We start from the raw sequence: 16,244 nt of genomic DNA on the forward strand, positions 1-16,244 counted from the left end.
CAAACACGAAACACATCCTTGTTGTCTCTTAATATAATAGTCTTTGAACTGTGAGAGAGAGTGAGTTTGCAGAGGCTGGAAATACTTGCAAGTCTTTGGTCATTTGATCAACAAGGCAAGCAGAGAGGAGAGGAGAAAATTCAAGAGAGCAAACTTAGAGGGAACAGAAAAGGGGGGGGGCGGTCTATTTCTTTCTGTCACCTCAGTATCATCTCATCCAGTGAATCAGCATTCGCAGGCCCAGAGGCAGCCGCTAACAAGGCTGATCCAGTGTCAGGGCTGCTCGTCACGTCTGCAAGTTCCCGGTCTGCAGCCACTGCAGCGCCAGCACACGGCTCGACAAAAGAAATGTGAAGAAGCCAAGTCACGTTTATTCTTATAGGCAAATATCAGATATAATGTTTTCAGGATTTACAGGCTCGCTTCAGCCCAAGCTCTGTAAACTGGCCCCAGTTTTCTGCAAGAAAACCGTGGTTTTCAGAGGCTGTTTTGGTTTGTTTGAAGCACGTCTGCTCTCCGTCAAGTCTCTTGTGAGTTGAATCGGATACCCTCCCAAATAAAGAATCTGTCTGAGTTATATTTGTCCTGTCGTGACAATGCAAAATGCAAATCACTTGTCAGAGTCCATAGCTAAATGGGAGCAGCTGTCATCGCAGATGTAAGGTCAGGAGTTATTGTTACACATGCTGAAGTGCGAGTGTTTTTTTTTATTTTCTTGTACCCGCATAAATATAAAGAATCACTCCTTTATTAACTTTAAAATCAATGTAGTGCTGATGTAAAGTATCTCAAAACAGGCGCTGATTCCATTTCACATCTTAAAAAAAAACACTATTACGCCACGTCAAAAAAAGTGGGTACATAACGTCCTTGGTGGAGGTTATAGGCTTAAGTAGCTTTTTGTCTGGACCCTTGATTTGTTTGGTCCCAGGTTTGGTCTCATTCAGGGTGAAAGAAAGTCACAATTTATTACACCTCAATATCCATTTCTACTTAACTGGAGAAGCTGCTCAGTGCTAACTGATGCTTCAAATTACAGAAAATGTGAAATATTTCATCTATTTTCACTGATTTCTAATTCAATTCCCATTTTATCTGGTTCAGTGTAAGATGATGCATTTTGCAGTTTATGGTCTGTGTTAATTGACGGGATCAATATAGTTAATAATTTCTATCCTCTTAGTGTGTGTGTGTGTGTGTGTGTGAGTGTCCAAGTGAGGAGAGAGTGTGTGTAGACTTTAATTACCTCCTGACTGAAATGCATATGCACCGGGCTAATTGATCTGGATACGCATGATGTGTTTTATGTGTTGTTGCGGAGCGCTTTCTCATTGTATTGTTAACTCCGTTGATCACAAAGAGCCCTTGAGTGGGATTGATGACTCGGAACATCGCTCATGTCGTGCTTCTGCAGCCAGACTAATGGTATTAGCTCGCCGGGGTATTAAAGGAAAGTTCTGTCATGCATTTCACTGACGCTTGATACTGGGGCGAACAGTTGAGGAGCCACTGATGAATTATTTTGCTTTGCTCCTTTCCTCTTAAGGCTCTGGATCTGAAAAAAAAAGAAAAATCAAAGCATTAATCCTGTCTGGAACGGAACAGGAGCTTTTATGCTTCCAAGACCCCAAAAAATAGAGAGAGAGGGTGTTACTTTTGACTTCAAGACTTTGCTTTTAACATCCCTGCGTGCTACAAAGACTCCTCTAACTCATCCTCTGTGTCTCTGTTCTCCTCTGCAGGTAATGCAGGTGGTGAGGGAGCAGATCATGCGAGCGCTCACTCTCAAGCCTAATTCCCTGGACCAGTTCAAGAGTCGCCTGCAGAGTCTGAGCTACACAGAGATCCTGAAGATTCGCCAGTCCGAGAGAATGAATCAGGAAGATTTCCAGTCCCGCCCGATCCTGTGAGTCAACCGACCAGTAGCCAGTACACTGAGGTCATGGTGTGCAATCCACAAATATGTCCAGACACATTTAGGTTTTTACTATTAGCCTGAGTTGTCCAACAGGAGCAAGCTGTGGAGACTAGATAGTCACAAAATCTAAATTTGATTAGTATTTCCTATACAATTTAATTCATGCTCACTGTGGTTCTGAGCTTTAGAGGAAAGGTTTCTCTGAACCCAAGGAAATACATTTGCTGAACAGGTTTTGTGATATTTCAGCTCTTATTTGCATCTTTCCCTCTCATTCAGCTGATCAGGTCTGAAGACTGAAACTAGAACATAATTTGCGTTTACAAAAAGAGACATGGTCATTAATATGCTTGTAATTTCATCTTTTTCATTCCTCGTTCCATTTGTCCACCAAATGTCAGCTACCGGCCTAATGCAGGCTGCACCTGTGCTTTTCTTCCCGTGATTGAAAATATGCATTAAATTCAAATTGTCTGCAAATGGCATTCCCAGTGAATACTCCATTAAGAGCCCTGCAGCTCATTAAGCATGGAGAGCCACTGCAATAGATCATTCACTGACTGATCATGGATGCAGGCTCTGTAATGGGGAACATTGTTTTTGTCTTGCCTGTATTTAATGGAGTAGCAAGCACTATTGAAAAATTGTTGCACATAAAGAGCTTGTCTCTGAGAAATAATCAATGCTGAGCCAAGGGCTTATTGAATCAATACTGAAAGGGTAGAGACCAAACTTTCGCAGTCGATTGTTCCCAATAGTGAGAGCTGAAGAAAAGAGAAGGAAATAATGGAAAACTGTAGTAAAAGTAGTGGACATAAATGAGAAAAAGAAATAGTTTTTTATTCAAGGTACATTTGTACCTTCGATAGGAGGTTACGTTTTCATTCCTCTCAGTTTGTCTGTCTGTTAATTAGCAGAATTATGCGAAAACTGCATGACGGATTTCCACAAAACTTGGTGAATGGATGTGGTATGGGTCAGGGAAGTATCTAATAGATTTTGATGCGAATTCGAATATATTAAAATTTTCTTTAACATAGTTAGATAGACCATTTTTTGACATTCACAGATTTTCCAGGTAATAATTCTTGGATATTGATGAATGAAGGGAACTGATTTCTATGAGTGTGTGAAATGCGCGTTCTGATCAAATTTTTATTCTATATAACCCTAATTGACTTCAATTAACTCTTTCCTTTAATAACTATGATACAATAAGAGTACAGCTGAATTCATCATGTTCACACCCAGATTGAAATCTAATCTGATGCTGAAATGAAAAAAGTCCTTTTGAACATTTCAGTGTCGGAGAGCACCGAGCATCACAGACCAATGAGTCTCTCCTCAGCAGTGGGAGACGACCCGAGGATGGAATTTTCCTCTAATCAATACAGAGCAGTCATGACTTGTAAGCCTAATGAGCACAGCATGTCAAGCTGCAGATTTAAAGGCGCTCTGTATTACCTGCTACAATTGTTGCCAATTTTCTGCAGCCAATTAAAGTCAGGAACGGCTTCAGAGATCAGGAGAAGGTGAAGAGGAGCCATTACAGCTTCAGAACAAAGTTGTGTCTCTGAGCTGAGAATATATTAAAGGTCCTTTTGACTCCTGGTGGCCCGAGTTGGAGGTTTTTTAATATAATTAAACACTAACCCGCTAACACTTATCCTAACCCTTTGTTATTTATTTGAAGCTGCTTTCAACAAAAGCTCAAATCACCATCACTTAAAAAAAAAAGGCCACCAAGGCCCAATAGTCCTTAATTTCAATCAAACTGCACCAAATTTCACACACTCTCATATATCAGTTCTCTTTAATGTGCCGGATTTCTTTTTATACTGGGAAAACTGTGAATTTTTTTAAAAATGCTTTGATGAACTATTAACAAGAAAAACATTTCAAATATGTGCTTGTTCCAACTCCTTCAATGAACAGATTTGCAGCTCTTCTATGTTTTATATTTCTTTAAAATGAACCCAGTGCAATCTGAACTTTGTATTTTTTGGGAACTGTGATGTCACATTTCACTAATTGGACAGCTTATAAACATATAATTGGTTTGTCAAAATTACGTGCTTGATGCTCCACCAAATTTCACATCATGGTAGATACGAAATGCTGGATTTTCACCCTGATCCGGAACTCTTTCCTTCCACCGAGTTTTGTGGAAATCCCTGCAGCAGTTTTTGTGTAATCCTGTTCACTAAAAAACAAACGCAGATGAGAACATAACCTCCTTTGCTGAGGTGAAAATCCTCCGTTAGGTCCGAGCTGCTGAGGATACACATTGAGAACATTTTAATACTCGACTTAATTTTAATGCATCCCCAGAAAATTAGGATGAAAAGTGGTTTAACTTAATTCATTATTGATTCCTGTCTCCATCAGTGCTCGGCGATATTTTACTGATGTACTTTTAAGGTACTGTACATTTCCACAAGGTTTTAAATGGGGTTTAGTGCCTCACCACCTTCCTCACTTTAACACCTGATACCAACCAGAGAGCTTCTTTTACCAGTGCAACACCTCAGTCCTTTATTTCATCTGTCTGTGACTTTCTGCATGTGCTGTGAGGAATTAGTTTAAATGTAAACTGAAGCTACTAAGAAGACAGAGCAGCGGGAGCCTCTGAAAGTCTTAAGACCAAAAGTCAGAGCGATGATATGTGAGGCGGCAAAGTCGAGCGATTATCAACATCCGTCTGTGGTGCGATGAGCCACGCCCTCCCCACTCCCTGTTTCTTTAGAGATGTCAGGGTGAATGTTCAACCACAGATCAATGTAATGACCGGAGTCAGCGATGAGGCAAATGCACAGAGAGCGGGGGGGCGAGCGCAGAGACAGATGAAGGGAAGGGGTGTGGACGAGACTGAAGGAGTGGAGGAGGAGAAAGAAGAAGAAAAATGTGATCATGACCATCAGTTGGAGGAGAATTGAAAAAAGAGCCATTGAGTAACAACAGTAAATTCCGGAGTTCTTAATGAACCCTTTTTAAGGAACTGAGCTCTAGCACAGGAAACCGCTCGCTGGAACCTTTCTCTGTATATATAGAATCAAATTATGAATAAAAACCAAACACGCCAGTAAAATGAACACTTGGACGAACATCAGTGTGATGAAACCTACCTTAGAATGTCCTTTGACTTTTTTAATTTGGACCATGTCCCATCTACTAACTTGTAGGAGGTGGGGTTTATGAGCTACATTTATCCGGCCACTAGGGGGCGATTAAAACACTTTGGCTTCGCCTTTGGGGAGCCAGTAAACAGTCTATGGCAGGAGCCCACTGTTTTGTGAAGAGGTTCCTGCAGGAGCTAAGAGGTTATGGACGTTTCTTCCAGAACCCTCATCCTAAGGAATGGTGACTTAAAGTACCTTTTAATGTAATGTTGAATTATTTGAGCACCCATCTGGATGTTCAAGTAACCTGATCATATGTGAGAGTTTACTTAACGCACCTCAAATCTATCTTCTTTTGTTCCTTGTTGGATATTGGAGGCAGTTGTCCTGCCTATTTCCATTAGAGAAAAGAATGATAAGTAAATTGGAGGAGAAATGACCCGAGTTTGATGGAAGAAAAAGATGTGGAGCAGCACTGCTGGTAGATAATATCCATAATTCATGCTGACTAGTGTTGTGCGCTTCACATTCAAATGCAACACAGACACACATACATGTAGATGCATGAATAAATGAGAGATCTAATCAGGAGCTGGAGCAGCACAGATTTCCACTGATCAGCCTGCTGAGACGCTGTATGACACATTTCTGAGTGTGTTCCCCTCTATGTGTGCGTTCATGTGTGCGAATGTGTTTCTTTTCCTCCGCTCCCTCCTGACACTCGCTATCAGATGGATTTTACTCGCTGCCAGAGAACTAGGGTAACTGTAATGGAATTCCCTTCCCGTCCTCAGAGCAGTCGTGTAGCTAACTGCTGTTGACTGCTCGCCACAGTGGGAACGGTTTGCAAAATTTAAGATAATTCTCATAAACCAATAACCCGGCGCTGTGTTTCTCCACAGGGAGCTGAGGGAGAAGATCCAGCCAGAGATCATGGAGCTGATCAAACAGCAGAGGCTCAACCGGTTGTGTGACGGAACCTGCTTCAGGAAAATCAGTAGTCGCAGGAGGCAAGGTGAGACACGCCCTCATCATGTATACGCCCCTATAGTGACATCACCTTAACCCACAGATCATAGGCATTGAAATCCTTATCTCCGTCTGCTGTGTCCACTTGAACTCCTCTCTTCTTCCTCCCCGTCTCCCTCTGTCCGTCTCCTCTTCATCCCTCCCATCTGCCCCTCCTCGCACCGCCGTGTTCCCTTTGCCTTATCAAAAGCTCACAGGTGATAATAATATCATAGGAGGTCTTTGAAGCTGCTGTCATGATTTCCTCTCACTGCTTTCCTGGCTCTCTCAGGCGTCCAGGCGCAGACGTAGAGAGACGGGCCGCCACTACTTTTTGAGCCCATGCATAAAAACATACAATTTATCTTTTTCTGTGTCCAGATGCACAATCGCGTCGTCTTCTCTACTCTGCAAACACAGATATATGACATGAAAAGAAATGCAGAGCCAAGAGAAGCATAGACACATTCATACTTTGCATTTGACAGATTCTAGAGAACGCTTTGAGAAAAAGAAATGAAAGAATGACAAACGAGTAGATTGTTTTGAACTCTAGTTGCTCTCTACACCTTCACTTGGTGTAACTTGACTTGACACATCTCAGTTTTAAATTCATTGATGGTGTCTGTTTAGTTGACAGTGCCACGCTATGCCAATCGTAGAGACATACCAAACGGGGGGGAATCTTCGTAAGCATTGGCCTTCCAAGGTCCAAGAAGGTTTGAGCTGTGGTCAACCCATAAATGTAGATTTTTGTTTTTATTAATTTGGCAATACATGTGATATTAAAACCATGTATTTCATGTAGGAACAGTCACATAATTTAGCTTACAGCTCAAAAAACACACATCTACGTGTGCAGTACCTCTTTAATGTTCTGTGGATGAGACTCAACAATCAACTCTTTTTTCTATCGATCTCACCTGCTGCAGCTTTAGTTCAGTGGAAATATTTATGTATTTCTTCCTCGTGACACATATAGAGGATGGAGGGAGGGAGGGAGGGAGGGGGGTGGGGGGGGCACAGAGGGAAAACACAGCAGCCAGCTCAGAGGAGCGCCTGTTCATTCAGCCTAGTATCGTGTCTCACGCTGGCAGCCAGGAGAGAGAAGCGAGAGAGGAGGGAGGAGATAGAGAAGAGGAAGTAGCAGTGACAGCATTTACACTGCACTTCAGTCAAAAAGGAATCGAGACCTGATATCTTCAATCCTCCTTCCTCCCTCTTCCACTTCTCTTCAACCCCACTTTTTTACACGTATATGAGTATATTAAATAACTAGAATGGCACTCAGTAGATCGTATTCCTCCGCCAAGGCCCGACAGGCCCCTCAAGCTGCACCAGATTGCACACCTGAACCTGTGAAAATAAAATTGCTGGATCCACACGAAAACTTAATGGAATCTTCCCTGACTCATATCGTCCTTCTACAAAGTCTTGTGGTATCCATCCTGTTGTTTTTTGCGTCATCTTGCTTCCAAACAAACAAACGGGGGGTGAAAACATAACCTCTCAGTCGTCTGCCTCCCTGCAGGAACTGTTCTTTCCAATAACTCAAATCAAATTAAGAGGGGGGGGGGGTTTTGTCTTACATCAACGTGTTCTGACATTTGAAATCCTGATCACGATTCGTCTCGGCAGCTGTCATCCAGATGAAGTCAAAGGCGTGCGCACGTCCACACACACACGCGAGCGCTAAACACAGGAACACAACTATAACGCCGTATTACAGCGGACCCACACACGGTATATAAAGCAGGTTCATGAGCCTCGCTGGATTTATTTTTGGAACAATAGCCTGTAGGGTTACAGCGGCTTTACTCTGCTGCCACAGAACGCTGACGGTGGAGGAGCTGTCTGCCGCCTTCTCCCTCTGAGGACACTCCGACTCAAGGACAGGCCGTTTCTTCACATCACTCGTTTGCAACTCCTTCCCTATCTCTACCGCTCCTCACCTCCTTTTCTTTTTCTTTTTTTTTACCCTTTTGCTTTGTATCTCTCTCTCTCCCTCCTGCATGTACTGATGTATACCAGCTTCACATACCTGACCTTTATCTACCTCCCCCACTCTGATCTCACTTCCCTATGGTATATCGGTATATATGACGGTATATCCGCGCATTGACAGCGTGTAGAGCACTTGGTCTTTAAGGGTGAATGTGAATGAAGGATCCCCTTTAGCAAGTTCCTTAAGAGCAAGTTAAATCAAGACGAGGGTGTTGGATTCAAGCTGAACTCTGGTTTGTTACTTCCCCTATGGAGGTTTTGCTTTCTACCCCGGTCCGTTTGTTTTTAAGGAAGATTGATGAATTTAAATGTGGTTTCATAAAGGGACTGATTGGGAATTGGAGGAGGTATGAACCCCACCATCCTTGTCTCTTTTTCCTCTTTAAAATGACATTCCTCAGAAGAACATTCACGGTTTTCATACACTTTCATATGACAACTCTATCTGCTGTTACACGTTCTTTTTTTCACATTCACCCCCCCCCTCCGTTCCCTCTCTCTTCCCTGAGCGTCTCTTACAACTATTTCAAAGTCCTCCACCCTGCAGGGACTCGAGCACCGACATCCAATATTCATTTAGCTGACTTCGCTGCAGATGACTCTTCTCTCAAAGTGCCGGTCCGGCCATTACAAGGGGGAAGCTCCTCTCTAAAAGCTCAGTTTTGATTGGTGCTTTGATATTTGGAAGACGGAGTGCTACCTGCACAGTCTTCTCTAAGTGCAGAGAAATGTCAGGCGTCACCATTCAGGGCTCAGGGATGTGTGGGCTGTGTAAATGCTGCACTACGGCAAAAGTAAACTTCAAAGTTTTCCGAAGTTTGATTCAAATTAAGATGATTATAGTTTGAAACGATACAATAATTCATTCATATTACATCCAAACTGGAGACGCTGGGTCTTCCAGGCAGAGGAAGAACAAATGCGCTTGGATTCAGATGCACAGCCGCAGCTCACATCTCTATCTGCTCCCCGTGGAATGAAGCCGCTCTGCACCAGCCTGGCCACAACAACTGTCTGTTTTCAGCAATTAGGATTTGGACTGTGCCGCCCCTGCAACACGCCAGCCAGATCCCGCCCCCCCCCGGTCCCTGCCAGCTCAGCTCCGTGCCCACCTTGGCAGGGAAGCCCCTCAAGAGCAGCGGGTCGACCACATGAGGCAGCTTCATAGACACAGCTGGTAGATACAGACCTCACACTACTGGAGGATTAGTCATGATATCAGCCCAGAGAAAAGTACATCTATGTCTTCTAGACTAGAAAAAATGTCTTGCTTAAGCTAAAGGACTAAAGAGGAACAGAATGAGGCTGCAGCAGAACTAAAATGCGTATTAACTGTATTTGCTGGCCTACACAAAGACAAATACAACGAAAAACATTATTCACACACACACTCAAAATAATTTTCTTAATCATTCTTTGAAAAACCAAAAGCAAAGGACACATTTTTGTCTGCCTGTTTGATACCACTGCACTCACAGAACATCATTTTAAGATTCTCTGGGAATAGGAATGATTCATTAACAGGATTCTAAATTTGTTAATGTATTGAACTTCTTGTAAACAGCATTTTATTATTTATTTTTCTGAGAAGAGCTGTGCGGGTTTTAAACGGTGTCAGCCATAGTTGTTGCTTTCTGTTAACATTTTGTGTCTCATGCCTGCTAAATATTTGAATTTAGTTTTTTAAATAAATGAAGACAAAGCCCTGGAAGTTGTTTCCTGATCTTTACTCAAGTGTGTGTTGTTGTTGTTGAATCATTGTTAAAATGATGAAGGCCAACTGTCTGTTTTGTTGCCCCCCCCCCCCCCCCCCCTCACGCACTGCAGACCATCTGTGGATTTCCCTCAAGGCCGTTTTTCTTTTTCCGTTTTTCTTTTGTGACTGAATTTTTTTTAGCTTGATCATTTCCTCTACTGGTGATGAGTCATCCAACCCCGTATGAAGTCCTCTACCAGCGAGTTATATGATAACTCTTCTAAATCCGTCTCCTCTCTTCCCTTTGCTCTTCTCTCTTGACCTTTTCCTCCAGATAAATTTTGGTATTGCCGTCTGTCGCCGAACCATAAAGTCCTGCACTATGGAGATCTGGAGGAGAGTCCCCAGGGCGAGGTGCCCCACGACTCTTTACAGGACAAACGTGAGTGTTGAGTGACATCACTGTCTTTAGCAGTGCTGATGTGCAGCTCATTGTATTTATTAAAATATGTATATAACATAGACTGTATATTAAGATGGATGACAACTGTTCCCCAAAAGTGAAGCCAACGTGTCTTAATCTCCCCCTAGTGGCTGAATGCAAATTAGGTTATTGCCTCCGCCTTGTTAGTGGATGGGACATTGGCCAAACTAAAAAGTCAAAGTAAAAGTCAAATACATTTTTCTCAAAGATTGCGTCAATTAAGTTAGTTCTTATCACACTGATGCATGTTCAATTGTTGAAAAATACACAATAAGTTATTTGATGCTTCAAAAACGAGGTGAAACATCATGATTGACTCTGGGATGAAGTGGAGACACATCGTCCATATTTATATACAGCCTATCTATGGTGTATACTACTGAAGGTATACAGTACATAGCCCCTAAACACAGCATGGGCAGGGACACGCAACCCCCACTGACTGACACTCACAGTTACAGACCTGAGGAGGCTTTTAAGTTTTAATACTTGAATAAACCAGACGTCCACATGGGGTGAAACAGTTGTCAGGGCGATGTTGTTGTTGTTGTTGTCGTCGTCGTCCTTGCTCTTGTTGTTATGGTGAACTCACTTCTGTCCTCTCTCCAGTGCCTGTGGCTGATATCAAAGCTGTTATCACCGGCAAAGACTGTCCTCACATGAAGGAGAAGGGAGCCCTGAAGCAAAACAAGGTGTGTGTACATGTGTGTCTGCATTTGTGTGTGTGTGTCTCTGTGAAGTGTGTGTGTATCCAGGAGGGAGAGTATGCATTAGAGTTGCATACCAAGATGTCCGATACATCCTTTTGCTTTGGGAAATAACACGACAACTTATGTCTCGGGGCTCGGCCCTGAAAGAAGTAGCCATCGGTGGCGTTGTTTAATAATAAATCACGGACTCGTCCTTTAGCCGCAGACGCAAATCACCGAAGAGCGGCCGGGGCACGCTGACATCTTTTCTTTGCGCTGCTTAAATTTGAGATTAACACAGCGGTGTCTTAACCAGGATGAGAGAGGCATCTTGCCCACGTCTGTGTACACGTCAGCTCTTCCTCTCGGGCACTTTGCCTCTCCAAACCTTCAATCACCCTCCCACCCATGGGACTGTGATATATTGGATCCTGGATAAATAGCCATGAAGACAAAGTAGCATGCCTCCTCCCTGCTTTGTCTCTTTTATTACCTTGTCGATAAGCGCAGGTCGAGAAGAATGACCGGGGGGGGGGGGGGGATCTGCTGGCCGTCGAGCAGGGGCCTGTCCCAGCCGTGTGAATGAGAGCACGGCCACATTTCATTACTCACTGTTACAAGGCCAGCCCAAAGTCACCCCTGCGGGCGTCCGAGCCGAGCCGGCTTGTGCACCATCTGTGTTTTCCAGACAAACTTCCATCTCCCATCTCCTCCAAAATGTGCTCATAATGCGCAGCACTCTGATCTCTGTCATTAGGATGTTTTTTTTTACCATAGATAGGGCCATATGTACTCGGAGCCACATTTCCCTCGTTTCAGACGCCGCCTGTGCCTCAAGTAATGCGTGTAGTTTAGAGAACAGGTGCAGCGACCTGGAAGAGCAGTTTGCCCGTCATCTGCGCCGCACTCCGCATCCCATTACTGAAGCAAAGCCCTTTTTCTGCTTTATGGGTACGTTTTCAAATGGGAGGATCACGCAAACGACTGGTGGACATATGATAAGTGTCGATGATCGCACGCTCTGCCGGGTTCACGAATGTTCATTAAATTCACAGCGGCTCGGATCTGTAAGGCGATCTAAAGATCAGGTGCAGAAGACATCACTTTAAAAAGAGCTAAACAAATAAACTCAATGTCTTTTTTATTACACCAAAAATTGCGAATAGCCCTTGTGGTCATAGACTTGTTGCTGCAAACAAACCCATTGATGCAACGTGGGGATTATACTCATGTGAAAAAGTTGGTTTTGTTTGGAGTTAGCTTGAGCTTCTATGCAGACTTAAGCTGCATCAGTTTAACAATAACCAACTTGGAGGATCAGTGTCAGTCGGTTGCTCACTTTTTCACCACAAATGGATCATCAGGCGATTTGTATCTTTACAGAATGCTGTAATAACCCTAACCCTAATACAGAAAAGAAATTATTCTATTGATAATTTAAAAACTAAAAAAAAAATGTATCGAGATGATCACATCAGAGCTGATTTATGCAGTTTTTCTTGAAGGAAACTATTCTTCATCTGTTTGAAATAAATTGGTAACCAGGAAGAAAAACCTCTATACAGAACAGTTCACATCATTCGAATGACAAGTGATATGACTATAATACTCTAAGACTAGTAGATTAGCAGAACATGCTCAAATACCTAAGTTCTTCTTAAATTTAATTATTCTTCCTTCATTGGATGTTTTGATCCCACATTACTTTAGTGATAAATCCTTCCAATCAGCATCACTCCTCGTTTTTTCTTTTCCGATCCTCCTGATCTGAGACAAATCCCACCACTGAGCTGCCTCTTTTAAGAGCTGCCTCATTAAACGAGTGTCTAGGTCGTGCGCCCAGATTGTGTAATTGCCTTCTGCCGTACTAAATCAGACCCTAATTTCACGCAGATTGCCAGCACACATTTAATGAATTGCTTTCATGTATACAAATCTGGATCTCTGTGTCCCCGTTCTGTGCTCACACTGCATCCATCTTATTTCCCCCAGTGAGACCGAAGTGGATTTGGAGGGAATGTACATGAAATAATGTCACATTTAATATCTGGTATTTAAAGGTGTGTGTTCTCTCTTTGAGTTACCGGATGTGCAGCTGATGTAACAGATGGAGATGAGACATGAGGAGCAGAGGGAGGTTGTGTTATGATGCAAATCTCACCTGTTCTCCCTTCTCTTCTTCTCTCCTCACATGTTGCACCATTTTCTCTCTCTCCCTCCCTGCCTCCCTCACTTTCCTCTCCCCAGGAGGTGCTAGAGCTGGCCTTCTCTGTCCTCTACGAGTCCGACGAGTATTTAAACTTTATCGCTCCTGACAAGCACGAGGTAAGGCAGCGCTGTCCGGCCCTGCGGCCGTTGACAGTTTCACACAGAATGAACCTGCGTGATTGCACAGAGAATATGCGAGTAAAACCCATATGCAAGGAATATGTACTGGAAATTATCACCACAGCATTTGCACAGTGAACACTTTATCTGGTAGTTAATGTCCATGAACTTTATTGGCACAATGTACACAAGCATATATAATCAAAGTATAAATATGATCCAAAAAGAAAGCACTAAATTAAGATTAGATAAAGCTAAATGTACAAAATCCATTATACTGACAACCAGAGATGTGTAATTGAGACTTGAACTCACGCAAGACTTACTGTCGGGTTTACATTCGATGTTGCACACAGTGAAACACACTATGTGCATCGTTGAGGTCTCACAAATGAGTAGAATGCATTTACTTTGAAAGATATGTAAATGTATTCTATCGTAATGAATATTGCATTATCATCGTCAACTTAACTTGAGAGCAGTCTTCTTTTTCATCGCCTTCATGGAGCACTCCTGCTGTTCTGGGAGACTCATCCCTCATTTGCAACTCTATTATATATATGCAGTTTCTATGATTCTTCCCTGTTAAAAGGGTCCTTTTTTGTATTTTTTTCCTCACTCTATTCAAGGGTTAAGGACGGAGGAGGATGCACCTTGTACTTTTTTTGTTGTTGATATTTTTGAAATAGAATAGAAGTTTGTAATCAGGACATGAGAGAAGAAGGTGTCCCTGCTCTATTTCTCCTGAGTCACAGTGAACAAAGTCTTTTCTCCCTCGCTGCTTTGGTTCCTTTTTTGCCTGCTTTTCTCTGAAGCAGGTTTGGGAACATTTCATGTTTAATTATAGTTTGATGAGTTTCAGAAGAATTTAGTTTGTTTCTGTCGGTGCTGATGTGTGTTAAGAATTGTGTGACTATGTGTCTGCAGTACTGCGTGTGGACAGACGGTCTCAACGCCCTCCTCGGGAAGGAGATGACCAGCGATTACACCAAATCTGACATGGACACCCTGCTCTCCATGGAGATGAAGCTCCGCCTCTTGGATCTAGAGAACATCCAGATTCCAGAGGCCCCGCCCCCGATTCCCAAAGAACCTAGCAACTATGACTTTGTATATGACTGTAACTAGACCACCACCAGTACGAGACCCTACCCAGACCCACCCAGCACCTACTGTACCCACTGGACCAATCCCCCTTTTCTTATAAACTGGAACAAAAATGAATAAAACCATATGATGTAAAAAAAAAAGAAAAGAACTGTGATTGAAAGAAATAGGATTTATTGAACTATTTTCCTCTTGCTTCTCGCTTGACCTCTATAACAGAGATAATGGTGCATATGGATAGTGCACTGGAGGGACCCGGGGCCAATGAGGAGTCATCGGGTTGCCGTGGAGATGAGAAACCAGGAAGTATTTGGTTTGGCCTGACATTGGTCGTCCTGCATCTTCTTCCTCTGCTCTCCTCGTCCCGTGTCTGACATTTCTGAACGTTTCACTTCTTCTCCTCCTCCTCGGCTGAGCTGCCCGCTGTCGTCTTGCTTGAAGAACTTGTAGACAAATGCTTAGAAGTTTCTCTTTTGATTCAGCTTCCTTGTCCTCCATGTTTATGATTATTTTATTAATTTTCCTCAGGGCTTTTGTGTGGGGAGGGATGGAGGCCGTGTGGTTCAGGAGCAGGGAGGGACACGGGGGAGTTTTGTGTTTTGTCGTCAGTTTCCCATCAGTATTTTCCCGTCACGCTCCCACTTAAAGTATTTGTGGCAGCTACATGTTTTTCCACGAGGCTGAACGGAAGGATGAAGTACATTTTAAGACGAACACTTCGGAGAAATCGTCTCTTATATCCGCTCTGTCCTGCTACACATATACTGAAGACTGTTAGGATAAGTTGCTCCTCAAAATCCAGGCACTGCACCACATTAAATGAAAAGCCTCTTTTCTTGAATATCCTAAAGTGATGTTATTATCCCACCGCTGCTTATTGCATATATTATACACACCTACACAGTGGCTTTGCCAGAAACGACCATAAAATCACTTCCATTGTGAGACACACACACAAACACACACTTGTCTATCCCTCATTTGAGTCTCTCTCGTTGTAACAACTGCTGTACACAACATTCCTAAGCAATATTTGAGCTTATTTTTGTTCATCATTTGTAAGATGGTCATAATTTTGTGATTTTTAAAATTGTGAAACTGCCAAGTTGAGGATGTTTGTATTCGGTCAAGGGAAGTTTTTTTCATGTGTGTGTTCGGGACTGTATGGCCACTAAATTGAAAGTCTATGTATTTTTTAATTTAAAAAACAGATCATGGTTTTTATTTCTAGTATGAGTTATATATTTTCCCCCTTCCTATTTAATACTTTCAGATGTTTGTTTTTTTTCTTTAGGATTTTTTCAGAGCCCCTCAAAACTGCTGTTTACATTAAAGATTTAAGAACTGTAAGCACTTTTTTCCATTTCCTGTCATCATTCATGAAGCACGTGCACCTACAGGATCGAGTGTTCTTGACATGGAAGTGAAAGGTGAATCTTTGTTTTTGATTTGATTTGTTTTTAAAATTGCGAAAGCCCATAACGTGTCAACAACTTACACAGAAAAGTTTTAATTTGTGTTGAGTCATCACTCCAGTAGACTTGTGTGCACAGATGGTCCATTTAAACATGTGACTTTGGAAACACTTTAATCATCCATCATGTAATCATAATAAACTATACACCCATCCATCATCTACACCACTTTTCCTTTTGAGACAACAATCTTTCCCTCTCACATTCACACCTACAGTCAATTATGTCTCCTCTAAACTATAGTTTCTTATCATGTCCATGTGCTAACACACTATTCACAAACAACAAATATAAAGTACAATGTCTTTCCAACATGAATTCTGAGATGTGCACATTCAGCTCCAAGGTGTTGCCCGAGACCAAAACTAGGCTAGAAAAAAGCCTTGAGGTGCCTCCAACATTAAATTAAATCTAAC

At 42.5% G+C, this 16,244-nt stretch overlaps 1 protein-coding gene across 2 annotated transcripts in view; it reads left to right on the forward strand.

Moving 5' to 3' along the window:
• Positions 1–15,703, forward strand: part of elmo1 (engulfment and cell motility 1 (ced-12 homolog, C. elegans)) — a 102,471-nt gene extending 86,768 nt beyond the window's left edge. For both annotated transcript variants that reach the window (XM_061092668.1, XM_061092667.1), the window contains exons 17-22: positions 1,743–1,906; positions 5,940–6,052; positions 10,080–10,187; positions 10,839–10,921; positions 13,166–13,243; positions 14,174–15,703. In XM_061092668.1, the coding sequence (XP_060948651.1) occupies positions 1,743–1,906; positions 5,940–6,052; positions 10,080–10,187; positions 10,839–10,921; positions 13,166–13,243; positions 14,174–14,374 (747 nt within the window). In that variant the 3' untranslated portion in view covers positions 14,375–15,703. The remainder of the gene's footprint in view (positions 1–1,742; positions 1,907–5,939; positions 6,053–10,079; positions 10,188–10,838; positions 10,922–13,165; positions 13,244–14,173) is intronic.
• The last annotated feature ends 541 nt before the right edge of the window (positions 15,704–16,244 follow it).

This window comes from Limanda limanda, chromosome 19 (genome assembly GCF_963576545.1).
Source record: "Limanda limanda chromosome 19, fLimLim1.1, whole genome shotgun sequence".
In the NCBI taxonomy this organism is placed as follows: domain Eukaryota; kingdom Metazoa; phylum Chordata; class Actinopteri; order Pleuronectiformes; family Pleuronectidae; genus Limanda; species Limanda limanda.